Raw genomic sequence first — 14,551 nt, 5'->3', positions numbered from 1 at the left:
CAACCCTCAGAATGGGAGAAAATATTTGCAAATGAAGCAACTGACAAAGGATTAATCTCCAAAATTTACAAGCAGCTCATGCAGCTCAGTAACAACAAAAAAAAACCAACCCAATCCAAAAATGGGCAGAAGACCTAAATAGACATTTCTCCAAAGAAGATATACAGACTGCCAACAAACACATCAAAGAATGCTCAACATCATTAATCATTAGAGAAATGCAAATCAAAGCTACATTGAGATATCATCTCACACCAGTCAGAATGGCCATCATCAAAAAATCTAAAAACAATAAATGCTGGAGAGGGTGTGGAGAAAAGGGAACACTCTTGCACTGCTGGTGGGAATGTGAATTGGTACAGCCACTATGGAGAACAGTATGGAGGATCCTTAAAAATCTACAAATAGAACTACCTTATGACCCAGCAATCCCACTACTGGGCATATACCCTGAGAAAACCATAATTCATAAAGAGTCATGTACCAAAATGTACATTGTAGCTCTATTTACAATAGCCAAGAGATGGAAACAATCTAAGTGTCCATCATCGGATGAATGGATAAAGAAGATGTGGCACATATATACAATGGAATATTACTCAGCCATAAAAAGAAACGAAATTAAGCTATTTGTAATGAGGTGGATAGACCTAGAGTCTGTCATACAGAGTGAAGTAAATCAGAAAAAGAAAGACAAATACCGTATGCTAACACATATATATGGAATTTAAGAAAAAAAAATGTCATGAAGAACCTAGGGATAAGACAGGAATAAAGACACAGACTTACTAGAGAATGGACTTGAGGATATGGGGAGGGGGAAGGGTAAGCTGTGACAAAGTGCGAGAGAGGCATGGACATATATACACTACTAAATGTAAGATAGATAGCTAGTGGGAAGCCGCCGCATAGCACAGGGAGATCAGCTCGGAGCTTTGTGACCGCCTGGAGGGGTGGGATAGGGAGGGTGGGAGGGAGGGAGACGCAAGAGGGAAGAGATATGGGAACATATGTATATGTATAACTGATTCACTTTTTTGTAAAGCAGAAACTAACACACCATTGTAAAGCAATTATACTCCAATAAAGATGTAAAATAAAATAAAATAAACATACTATAAAATACAAGGGAATATTGTAAGAACTGAGAAACCATAAGACATGATAGTACCAAATACATAAAGAGCTATTGTGTAGAAGAGGAATGGGACTTACTGTTTCTCTAAATCTAAGAGTAATCCATGGCATAGTGCTATGTGAAAATGCAGAGCAAAATATTCCATCAATGACTGCAAATATGTAAACATTTAATAGGCAAGCGAATAAGGATTGAAGGTAACTAGGACAGATGAAACACTGATGTGTTTAGGCGATGGTAACGTGGCCAAGTTGTGTTGACTCTTTGTTTAGTATTGTTCTGCAAAAAAGAAATTTTAACAAAAGCAAACACATAAAAGAAGAAATGGAAGTGCTATAATCATAGAAAAATGTTCAGCCTTACTATAATCTAAAAACAAATAGATTTACATATTTATCAAAATGAAAAACATTAAAAATAGATAATACCTAGTACTAGTAAGGTCTCAGGAAATAAGATCTCTAATACAGTTCTGACCAGAGTGTAAATTTTTACACATTTTCTGAGGAAAAATTTGGCAAACTATATAAAAAAGAATAAACAACAGTGACAATCCTTTGATGCAGCAATTCCACTTTTAAGACTATATCCTAAGTAAGTGAGGATTTATATAAAGTTTGAACTAAAAACGTACTCACAGAAGCCTTGTTTATAATCCATAACAATTAAAAATAACCTAAATGTCTATTATTAGTTAATTTGGCTCAGTAAATTATACAATGGAATATTATGCAGACATTAAAATTATGTGCAAAAAGTACATATATATATATATATATATATATATATATATTTTTTTTTTTTTTTTTGGTTGCACTGCACAGCATATGCGGTCTTAGTTCCCCAACCAGGGATCAAACCGTGACCCCTGCAGTGGAAGTGTGGAGTCCTAAGCACTGGACCACCAGGGAATTTCCTGGAATAAAGTATATCTGATGGCAATAAAGGAAGTTCACAACTTGAACAAAACAGGTAACTAAATACTCTGCATAGTACAGTCTAGTTTTCGTTTAAAATATTCTATATATATGTACTATATGTGCATATACACATATCATATACACATACATATACATATATACATATATTTGGTGCTTGATTTCTTTTTTGCTCATGTGTATATAAATTTTAAAATTTATTATTTGATTTTATTACATTATTTATTTTATTGCTTATATAACAAAACAAAGCAATTAAAAATTAAATAAGAGGGCTTCCTTGGTGGCGCACTGATTAAGAATCCGCCTGCCAATGCAGGGGACACGGGTTCGAGCCCTGGTCTGGGAAGATTCCACATGCCGCGGAGCAACTAAGTCCGTGTGTCACAAGTACTGAGCCTGCACTCTAGAGCCCGCGAGCTACAACTACTGAGCCCACGTGCCACAACTACTGAAGCCCACACGCCTAGAGCCCATGCTCTGCAACAAGAGAAGCCACGACAATGAGAAGCCTGCTCACCGCAACTAGAGAAAGCCTGCGCACAGCAACGAAGACCCAACACAGCCAAGAAAAAAAAAAAAAGAAAATTAAAAAAAAAGAGCTTTTTTCATCTATCAAATATGGAAAGTTTTTTAAAAATATGAATCAGATAACACAAAGTTCACAGCACTTAGTTTGTAATGGAGCAGGACCCTATGGGGCCTTCCTGGGACAGGCCTTTTCTCATATCCTCTTCTTTAGTTCCTCTCTGAAGTACCTAGATAACAGCATTTCATGCACATTTCCATAGTTGTTTTACAGATGTGAAAACCCCCCACTGAAAGGAAGGTATTAACTACTTGATGACCATGAGCACATAGCCCCAGACCTCCCCATAGCCTAAGGACTGATAATGTTAATCCCTGTGACACCTCCCTGTTGCCTGCACCTTCAGCCAATCAGAGAATTTTGCGTGAGCTGATCACATACCTTGCAACTCCTCCCCCACCCTCGCCCCCCAACCTGGCTTTTAAAAAAATGCTTTGCTGAAACCCTTTAAGGAGTTTGGGTTTTTTTTTTAGAGCAATGAGTCACCTGTCTCCTTTGTGGCCCTGCAATAAACCTTTCTCTGCTCCAAACGCCCACGTTTTGGTGTTTGCCCTCACTGTGCGTTGGGTACACGAACTTGCGCTAACAAGTTGATGATCAATAAATACTTCCTAAATGGGAAGGAAATCTAAAAAAGAGTGGATATATGTATACATATAACTAATTCATTTTACGGTACAGATGAAACGAACAAAACATTGTAAAGCAACTACAATAAAAATTATTAAAAAAATTTATCAGAAAAAAAAAATACTAGTTCCTCTCTCTTCCCTGGTGACAGGAGGTATTCAAGCACAAATTAGAAAATGGCAGATCTGGGATGCAGTTGAAGAGATTTAGGCAAGAGGTTTGTATTAGATGAACTCTAAAGCTCCTATCAACTCTGACATTTCATGATCAACACAATTTTCCCCTATTTACCTCTTAAACTATCAACTGGGATAATACAAAAAACTACGGTTTGTATTGACTACCTAGTAATTGCGTTACCATCAGTAGCACTGTACATTGTGAATGGAGGGGCGGTGGTGTGAAAAAAAAATCCGGCACAAGGGAAGCCAGACTCAAGTCCCAGCCCACCTCTCCATTGACAGTTCCCTGGCTCCTTGTTTTGTGAATGAGCGGTGGTCCTCAGGCCTCAGATCAGACACTATCCGCGAGAAACAGAACTTTAAAAAGGGAATTACTTTCCTTTTCCAAGGAGTTGCCGGGTGGACCAACACAGAGGAATGGAGCGCCCTTTCCAACCTCCTGAGAGTATGGGAGACGTTCAGGACCCTGGGATCCAGTCAGTAAGGGACGACTGGGGAGCTCTCTCTAGGAACTGACAGGGCCTCTCCCAGTTGGCCGCACCGGGCCTTCTCCGCCGGGCGCCAGGAGGTCGCGCTGGCCGCGGCTACAAACAGGACAGCACGGAGGGGCCGAACGCCCTGCCAGGTACCCTTACGGCCCCCACGTGCACGCGGGCCGCGAAAAGGCTGGAGCCTCGGGCCGGGGCGGGGCTAAGGCCGCGGGGCGGGGCTCCAGCTGCGCGCGCGGGGCGGGGGCGGGGCGCGCAGCGTGGTCTGGGCAGGCCCGGTGCTCTTCCTCCTCCCGCGCCCAGGCCTGGCGGGCCGAGCTCCTCCCCCGGCTCGGCCTCTCTCCCCACCCCTGCCCTCCTTCTGCCCAGCAGTTCCTCCTTCCCTCCTCCCCCTCTTCCTCGGTGAGGTGCTCCTCCATCAGCCAGCCAGCATGGCGGCCGTGGAGACGCGTGTGTGCGAGACGGACGGTTGCAGCAGTGAGGCCAAGCTCCAGTGTCCCACCTGCATCAAGCTGGGGATACAGGGCTCGTACTTCTGCTCGCAGGTAGACTCCCGCTCCCCAGCGGCGCCGCCGCTGCCCCCCCTCCCCTCTCCGCCTGACCTCGCCGCCGGTCGGGACATGCTCCTCCTCTTACCCCCGCGGTCGCGCCGGCCGCGCTTCCTCCTCCCCACAGTCTGAAGCGCCGCCGCCCCCTCTCTCCTCCGGGGGATCTGGGGCCCCACCGGATCCTGGCCGCGCGGGGCGCACGCTGGGTACTGGCGCGGGCGGCCGCGGCCATGTGGGCTGGGGGCGGAAGCGGACTTGCCCTGAGTCGCTCGGCCGCGCTGGGGCCCCGCGTTGAGGGGCCGGTTCTCACCGCGCATCCTCTGCCCGGGCTGGGGCTGCCAGGTGTGCGGGCTACCCGGGACAGGTGGGGACGCCGGGGGAAGGCGGCAGCCCCAGCTGTGCGAGTCGTCACAGCTGCAGCTCTGGCAGGGCTCTGATCTTGGTCGCTGGGGGCCGCGGGGCCGGGTAGTCACTCTGGTCCCTACGGGATTGGGGGTCGGAAGAGACCCGCTGGCCTTTGAAGAGTGAGTTACCTGGGACGGTGGGGGTCGCAGAGAGGAGGTATACCAGCCCCACCCACCTCTGTCCGTAGGTTTTACTGCTGCGCATTGACACTTCGGCAACTTTGGGGTTGGGGATGGAGAGGGATCTGTGTAATTCATTCTTTTCCTTTGGCATCCAAAATTATTAATTTACAAAACCATAAGTTAACAGTATGAGTCACCCCTGATTTACTGAACTTACCACTGAGTGAAAAAGACAGTTCCATTAAGAGTTATGCTTTAAAGCCGTAGTGTATTAAAATACAAGTTTTGTGCGGTGGAGCAAAGCCAGCACTGAATGGGGTCCGGACTGCAACGTGTGCTGGTGTTTATGTTTACTGAAGAGCACTAGTGTTCCGGCTGCATTTAGACGCCCGGAGTATTGGCCCGGCGGCATTGGTACGGCTTTTAGTTACAGTCCGGATTTGTTGAAGAAAGGCACGTGAATATTCAGGTACTAAATCGGTAGTGTCCCGCGAGGAGGAGAGCATGAACAAAGAGTCTGAAGGCACGGTCAGGGCCCTGGCCTTGCCGTTGACTGTGAGATCTTGAACTAGTCAAGTTACTTAATCTTGCTGAGCACCTCTGTGCAGAGGGGAAGATGATACTTTTACTTGCATATTTCACAAGGTTGTTCTGAGGCCCAAATTATCCAATGAATGTGAAATCTTGGTGAAACCTAAGGAGGTTCTTTTTAAAGGTCGTCAGTACACTGTAGCACTGTTATATGTAAAAATATAAACGAATAGAAGGAAAACAAATATATAAGAGCAATAATATAAATATTTCAAATATAAACTGTGTAAACATAAAGATGTATGTAAAATTAACGTATAAATAAAATCCTTAAGGTCCAGCACTTGTAGATAAGCGGTTGTAAGAGATCCTAGCTATGTTGTACAGGTGTTGTTTTCAGATAGGATATGATCCTTGACCTTGTTAGTATCATTTGGAAAAAGTTGCGCATGGAGAAGTGTTGCTCATTTTAAAAATAGCATTGGGACTACTCAACATGCTAAAAGTGGTCTGAGTCCTTTTGTTTCTTTAAAATAATTTTCAAATTCTATAATTTGTTGAGGCCTGTGTGGGACCTGGACTTAAAACAAAAAAACAGTAGTTTATCTTTGGAAATTGTGTACCGCATGAGTAGACTAATGTGGTTTATGTTGTGCTTAAATTTAGTTGGCATTTGGTAATGTTAAATGAATTAATATGTACACAGACTTACCTGCTGGGATTTTAAAAAGATACTATGAAGCCATATTCATCAGGGATGGGTGATATTCTCTTAGGCATGGTTTTATTCAGTAGAAAGAACATTGGCTCATTGGGGTTTATGGAAAAATGCCAACACATTTGTGAAAACATGCAGGGTTTATTCAGTACAGTAGGTATTTCATGTTGGATTCTGCAGGTATATTTCTAGTCCCATTGTTATACCTGTAGTCAAATATATCCTGAATGGTGCTCAAAGCTGTCTCTTTCTTCATTTCTGTTACTACCTCCTTTAGTCAGTTTTAAAAATTTCTCACCAGTTTCTCTTAGTTCATTTCCCTGCTGTAGTTTCCCACCTTGCAAATAAACACCCACACCCACCCACACACACACAAAAAAAAAATCAAAGGAAGAAAACCTTTTGTACAGAAGTTATTTCTCCCCTAGCATAGCACAGTCTGACTATGCTTACCGCCACCTATAACAAATAGAGTTACCATTGCTTGCAGGATTCTAGCCCCGTAGTCAGGGCACCTGTCTTCAGAAATCACAGCTATTCTTTCAGTCCCAGCTTGAGACCTTGATCAATCATTAACTTTTCCTAAGCCAGTTTCCACATTTGTGATGAAACTAGGGCTTCGTGCCACTTCTCTGATCATTTTCACTAGCAGTGGTCTGTCTTTTCTCTTCTCCTTGCCCTTCTGGTCCCCAGCCTGGCTATCTGGCCAGCTTGTCTTTGGGAACAAACCGAACAAAACTACAAGAGCCGTAACAGAAGTAAGCCTTTCCCGGTTACCCTGTCACACCACCTTATTCCCTTTATAACATTTTATACAATCTGTAATTATTTCATTTTTGTTCTTGTTTATCTGTCTTTTAATCAGAAGGTGAAGTCATGAAGAAGCTATCTTGTTCAGTTCCCTATCCTCATTTCTCAACACAATGCTCTATGCAATAGGTGGTCAATAAATGCTTGAGTCATTGTATCAAAAGGCAGAATAAAGAGGTAGACTACTGCATTTGAATCACAGCTCCATTACTTACTAGCTGTGTGCTTTAGGTAGATAATCTTTGTTTTTTGTTATAGCCTTTTAAAATGGGTCTATGAATAGTACCAACATCAGGGTTGGTACTAAATACTAAATACTAAGTGTATGTAAAACACTTAGCATAGCAGTGCATTTCATCAGTGTTAGCTCTTTTTATTGTTATACTGAGTTTATGCTTAAGAAGATAGAAATATTTTTATTTAGGATGCTTAATTTTAAGAAAAGTTTTGGTCCTTTAATGAGTAAAACCCGTTTTACTTGAAATCGAGCTTTTCAGGAGTTCCTGATGTTTGGTGGTATTTCTTTATAGATGTATCCATCTTATTCAATAGTAGTTGACCAATTTTAATAGTAGTTTAGTAGTTTACTTGTAGTCCCTAACAGTTTGTAAGAGTTTTTTGAGGATGGAGGCTGTGCTGTACTCATTTTTGTATTTCTTTTAAGTGCCTTGTACACAGTAGGCACTCAGTTCATTAAATAAAGGAAGAAAGGTCATTGGGCCTGAGAAGGAAAAGCAAAGAGCAATCAAGCCCTTAGTGAACACCCCAGGGCAGATGCTATCTTGTCCTTAGTTGAAGGATCTGCTGAGAAGGACCTGAGTGATTTGCAGCGCTTCATAAGGCATAAGAACTTAAAAGGTAGTATAGTATAAGTGGAAGGAGCCTGCCTGGGTTTGGAGTCTGACCTGGGTTTAAAATTTTTGAGACCATGTCCTTGGGTAAGTCATCTCCTATTTTATGAGAGGGCTAATGGTACACCCTCTTTATGGAGCTAAGGTGAAGGTAAATAAGAGCATGCGAAGTGCCTCACACAGTGTTCAGTAAATAGTTTTATTACACACATAGCCTTATGTCTAATACTATTACAGTCAGATATAAGGAAGGTTTAAAAATGTTTAAGGACTCCTAGAGTAATGAAAATAAAAACAAAAATAAACAAATGGGCCCTAATTAAACTTAAAAGCTTTTGCATAGCAAAGGAAACCATAAACAAGACTAAAAGACAACCCTTAGAATGGGAGAAAATATTTGCAAATGAAACATCAGACAAAGGATTAATCTCCAAAATATACAAACTGCTCATGGAGCTCAATATATAAAAAACAAACAAACAACCCAATCAAAAAATGGGCAGAAGACCTAAATAGACATTTCACCAAAGAAGACATACAGATGGCCAAGAGGCACATGAAAAGATGCTCAACACCACTAATTATTAGAGAAATGCAAATCAAAACTACAATGAGGTATCAGCTCACACTGGTCAGAATGGCCATTATCAAAAAATCTAGAAACAATAAATCCTGGAAAGGGTGTAGTGGAATGCTGCACTCTTGGTGGGAATGTAAATTGATACAACCACTATGGAGAACAGTATGGAGGTTCCTTAAAAAACCAAAAACAGAAGTGCCATATTACCCAGCAATCCCACTACTGGGCATATACCCTGAGAAAAACCATAATTCAAAAAGAGACATGTACCAAAATGTTCATTGCAGCTCTATTTACAATAGCGAGGACATGGAAGCAACCTAAGTGTCCATCGACAGATGAATGGATAAAGAAGATGTGGCACATATATACAATGGAATATTACTCAGCCATAAAAAGTAATGAACTGATTTATTTGTAGTGAGGTGGATGGACCTAGAGACTGTCATACAGAGTGAAGTAAGTCAGAAAGAGAAAAACAAATACCGTATGCTAATGCATATATATGGAATCTAAAAAAAGATAGAAATGGTACTGATGAACCGAGTGGCAGGGCAGGAATAAAGACGTACACAGAGAACGGACTTGACACGGTGTGGGGAGAGGGGGAAGCTGGGGGAAAGTGAGAGTAGCATTGACATATATACACCACCAAATGTAAAATAGGTAGCTAGTGGGAAGCAGCAGCATAGGACAGGGAGATCAGCTCTTTGCTTTGCGACCACCTAGAGCGGTGGGATAGGGAGTGTGGGAGGGAGGCTCAAGAGGGAGGAGATATGGGGATATATGTATGCATATGGCTGATTCACTTTGTTGTACAACAGAAACTAACCCAGCATTGTGAAGCAATTATACTCCAATAAAGATGTATTTAAAAAAATAAAAATATAAGTAGTAAATAAACATATTCTATGAAATGGGGAAGCATCGTTTGTTATGAACATTTTGAACAAATTCTTGCAATAGGTTCTTTCAAAGAAACAGTGGTGATGTAAGGTGACTGATTGGGTCTTCAGTAAGAAAGTAAGTGGGTGGGCATCTTGTATGTTGGAGTTGGAAAGTGAGGAAGGAATTGACCTTCCAACATGTAGCATCTTTGAAATGCAGACCTGCCCTCTAAGACGCTTTCTCCTTTGGTAACAAAGTTCCTGAGAATGCGGAGTGTTTCTGGAACTTATCTTCATCCTCCTTGGAGGTATTACCATATTATACTTTTTATTTCTAGGGATTTTCTTTAAATTCCTCACATTACCTCACACTATGCCTAGATATTGTTGTAAGATTGGTGTTTGGGTACAACTGTCTTAGCTTCTTATTAAAAAATGAATAGGATGAAGGTCTAGAGAGGTTGTGATTTTTTTTTTAAACAAAAATAACTTTTGCTGTAGAAAAAATTAGAAAATGCAGGTGAAAAGTTACCCAGTGATTATTTCTGTGAGTTTTTTGATGAGTATTCTTACAAACACATTTATATATTCTTATATACATTTATGTGCATATACTTGTATGTGTTTTTGTCAGAATGGTACCATAATATACATAATCTTAGGGAATTTGCTTACTTTTACGTCTTAACTAATATATTGGGAATGTCTGTAATAGCTACATTTACATTATCCTTTGTAGTGGCTGGACTAATATACAACGTGATCGGTGTACCGTCCTTTATTTACTCACTTATGGTTGAATTTACTTTCTTTTCAATTTTTTTAGCTACTGTTTAACTGCTCTTCAATAAATGTTCTTGTGAAATTTAAATCATTTTGATTTACTCGGGAGTATAGGATAATAGTAGGACTGGTACAGGAACCCAGGAACCAAGGATTGAAGCACCCCAAGCTGCTAGTAGTTCTCACAGTGTAGTCAATGGATTGTTACTAGTTTGAGAAACTTCTGGTGGTGAATGGAGATCTCCTTTTATTGACATGTTTGTATTATAAATGCTTGTCATGAATTATACTTTTATTCCAGTAGAACTTGTGAAAACCAAGCATCATTTGGTTGGTAGATAGTAAAAAGTTGAACAAATCTTTAACTCTGAGTTACTGTTTTAGAGATTGAAGGGCTATTGGAAGTAGATGTGATCTTATACTATTGATATAGCTTGTGGTAGAAGTTTTAGTCACTTTTTTTTTTGGGGGGGGGTGAGTCTGTTTCAGATTTGGCATACTTACAACATTTTTAGTTTGGTCTTAATAATTTGGTGGGGATGACAGACACATAAGCCCATTGCTAAACACATACCCAGCTCTAGACAGGAGGGAGGAGCTTTAGCATGGTAGCTCCTTCTCTATAAATGAGGAATTGTCTTTGGTATTAATAGCAAATCCATTTAGTTGATGTAATATAGGCAGGAATACTCTATAGAGCAACCATTGGGATTCTCTCCATATTAAAGTTTTAATGTAACCAAATATAAATATAATTATCCTTTCTGCTTGATCCTGAACCTCTCTTGACCTCACAGTTTTAACATGAAGCATTTGCTTATTCATGCTTGGGCAGCTCAACAATTATAAATCTTTTTTTTCTTTGATTGATATCAATCTCGGATCTGGCTTTGAATAAAGAACAATTCAACACACCCTGTAAGCTAGGCCTGCCTTTCGCAATGTGTGTATTTAGCAGCTATAGTTGAACCTAGGAAAGGGGGCCCTCTGAAAATTCCCCTCAATTATTCATTGCAAATGAGTTTTCCCTTTGTGCACCATTCACAATAGCTAAATTGTGGAAACAACCTACATATCCATGGATGGATGAACAAATAAACAAAATGTGGTATAAATATATAACAGAATACTATTCAATTTTTTTTTTTTTTTTTTGCGTTACGCGGGCTTCTCACTGTTGTGGCCTCTCCCGTTGCGGATCACAGGCTCCAGGTGCGCAGGCTCAGCGGCCATGGCTCACGGGCCTAGCCGCTCCGTGGCATGTGGGATCTTCCCGGACCAGGGCAGGCGGACTCTCAACCACTGCGCCACCAGGGAAGCCCAGAATACTATTCAATTTTAACAAAGAAGGGAATTTTGCAATGTGCCACAGCATGGATGCATCTGGAGGACATTGTGCAGAATGAAATAAGTCAGTCACAGAAAGACAAATACTGTGTGATTCCACTTACAAAAGGTACCTGAAATAGTCAAAATCAGACACTCAAAGAGTGGTTGCCAGGGGTTGGGTGAAGGGGGAAATGGGGAGTTACTAATTAGTAGGCATAAAATTTCAGTCAAGTAAGATGGATAAAATCTAGAGATCTGCTCTTTACCATTGTACCCACAACAATGTAAATTATATATACATAAATTTTTTGGCTGTGCCCTGCGGCATGTGGGATCTTAGTTCCCCGACCAGGGATTGAACACGTGCCCCCTGCATTGGAAGTGTGGAGCCTTAACCACTGGACTGCCAGGGAAGTCCCAATGTAAATTATTATTGACACTTAACAATTGTTAAGAGGGTAGATCTCATGTTAAAGTCTTCTTACCATTAAAAAAAAAAAAAGTTCTTTCCTGTTTTTGTCTCTAGTAACCTATCTGTTTTATAGCTAAGTTCAGTGGGGACTTCTTCCTGATACACCAGAGCTGTGCCATGTCTGTTGGAAAGCATTCCTAAAATCCCTGTCAGCTGGAGTTGGCTAGTGTGACATTTATCTGGGTCATAGGCTCAGGCCTCTAAAGAGTGGTTTGGGTATAAGTGAAATTTTGTGACTTTAGCAGTTTCCTTATCATCATATAGTGGGAGGCAACAGAGACTTTTCCATATTTTGAACTTGTATTTTTTGGTTCTGCCTTGATAAAAGGTAAAAAAGGGCAGCCCTTTGCATCAGATTCTGAAGGTTATCCTGCTTTATTGATCAAGCTATGAGCTCAAATCATTTAGTAAAATAGGTAAATGTAAGTACCATTAGGTTTTAGACATGGCATGGCTTTTTTTTTTTTTTCCCTCTGAATGGGGATTAATTTTCTTACTGATTGTTTCACTAATTGGTGCTAGTGATGGGTTTAACTATTTGAATACTGATAACTCTGCATTGTTCACTACTAATATGTGGAGAAAAATATAAATGCAGTTATGTGATTTAGTGTTGCTTTTGAATTGAGGTTTTTAAGTACCTTAAAGTCAGGATCTATAAGTTTTCTTTTTTTTTTTTTTACTCATTTGTTTTTATTAGATGTTGAATAGAATAAAAAACTAACAGTAAGTCATCCATAGGATCTAAAGAAACGTGATATAGTAAATGCCTCTATACTTAACCACCTAAGTTATTAAAAAGAACATTATTAGTAAAGCAAGTAAAACCAGAAGGCTCTTACGTGTCTCTCACCCAAGTGGAACTCCCTATTCTGAATTTTGTGTTTATCATTCATTTGCTTTTCATGTTTGATTCCTTAGATAATACATTGTTTAGTTTTGGTGTTTTTGAGATTTTTATAAATGAAATCACTGCAAGTATTCTAAAACTTGCTTTATATATTGAGGTGCTCCTGTGTTGCACCTACGAGTGCAACATGGGGGGAGGGGCTGGGAGCTGAGGCTTAGGCTTCGGTGGTCAGACCCCAGGGAGAGGACTGGGGTTGGCTGCATGAACACAGCCTGAAGGGGGTTAGTGCACCACAGCTAGCAGGGAGGGAGTCTGGGAAAAAGTCTGGAGCTGCCGAAGAGGCAAAAGACCATTGTCTTGGAGTGCGCGAGGGGAGGGGCTTCCTGCTCTGTGTTCCCACAGGTGACAGAGCACCACCTAAGTGAGCTCCAGAGATGGGCACGAGCTGCAGCTATCATCTTGGGCCCCAGAGGCGGGCACGGACCGCTACTGCTGCCACCAAGTATCCTGTTTGCAAGCGCAGGTCACTACCCTCACCCTCCTGGGAGCCTGTGCAGCACACCACTGCCAGGGTCCCGTGATCCAGGGACAACTTCCCCAGGAGAACACATGGTGCACCTCAGGCTGTTGCAGTGTCACTCTGGCCTTTGCTGCCACAGACATGCCCCGCATTCCATCTGTGACTGCCGTACCCCTCCCTCTCCTTGGCCTGAGTGAGCAAGAGAGCTCTAATCAGCCACTGCTTTAACCCCCTCCTATCTGGGCAGGAAACAGATGCCTGAGGGCGGCCAACACGCCCTCAGGGACCAAAACCAAAGCGGAACCCCAGGAGCTGTGCAAACAAAGAATAGAAAGGGAAATTTCTCTGTGTAGCCTCAGGAGCAGTGGACTAAATGCCCGCAATTGGCTTGGTAAACCCTGTGTATGTGGAATACCTGAATAGACAATGAATGCTCCCAAAAGAAGGCGGTGGACTTTGGGGAGCAGCTGTAGACTTGGGGTTTGCTTTCTGTGTCTAATTTGTTTCTGGTTTTATGTCTATTTTTGGTTTTGGTTTTATCTTAGTTTAGTTTTAAGTGCTTGTTATCATTGGTGGATTTGTTTATATGTTTGGTTGCTCTTTTCCTTTTTTTTTTCTTTCTCCTCTTTTTGTGAGTGTGTGTGTGTATGTTTCTTTGTGTGATTTTTTCTGCTTTTACCATTTGTTTTGAGTCTCTTTTCAGTTTTGTTTTTTTTAATAAATTATTTAGTTAGTTAGTTTTGGCTGCATTGGGTCTTCATTGCTGTGCATGGGCTTTCTTTAGTTGCAGTGAGCAGGGGCTACTCTTCGTTGTGGTGCGTGGCTTCTCACTGCGGTGGCTTCTCGTTGTGGAGCACGGGCTCTCGGCACGCAGGCTTCAGTAGTTGTGGCTCGCGGGCTCTAGAGCTCAGGCTCAGTAGTTGTGGCGCATGGGCTTAGTTGCTCCGTGGCATGTGGTAGCTTCCTGGACGAGGGCTCGAACCCATGTCCCCTGCATTGTCAGGTGGATTGTTAACCACTGCGCCACCAGGGAAGCCCTGTTCGTTTTTTTATTTTTTTATTTATTTTTTCTCCTCCTTTTCTTCCGAGCCGTGTGGCTGGCAGGGTCTTGGTGCTCAGGCTGGGTTTCGGGCCTGACCTTCCAAGGTGGGAGAGCCGAGTCCAGGATGTTGGATGACCA

General features: G+C 41.8%; 1 protein-coding gene across 2 annotated transcripts in view; it reads left to right on the top strand.

Moving 5' to 3' along the window:
* The first annotated feature begins 4,213 nt into the window (after window positions 1-4,213).
* Window positions 4,214-14,551, top strand: part of METAP1 (methionyl aminopeptidase 1) — a 64,092-nt gene continuing 53,754 nt past the window's right edge. For both annotated transcript variants that reach the window (XM_079920108.1, XM_079920107.1), the window contains exon 1: window positions 4,214-4,510. In XM_079920108.1, the coding sequence (XP_079776234.1) occupies window positions 4,397-4,510 (114 nt within the window). In that variant the 5' untranslated portion in view covers window positions 4,214-4,396. The remainder of the gene's footprint in view (window positions 4,511-14,551) is intronic.

The sequence above is a fragment of the Stenella coeruleoalba genome, assembly GCF_951394435.1.
Source record: "Stenella coeruleoalba genome assembly, chromosome: 4".
In the NCBI taxonomy this organism is placed as follows: Eukaryota; Metazoa; Chordata; class Mammalia; order Artiodactyla; family Delphinidae; genus Stenella; species Stenella coeruleoalba.
The sequence above is the reverse complement of the archived record's forward strand: the minus strand, read 5'-3'. Positions and strand labels throughout refer to the sequence as shown.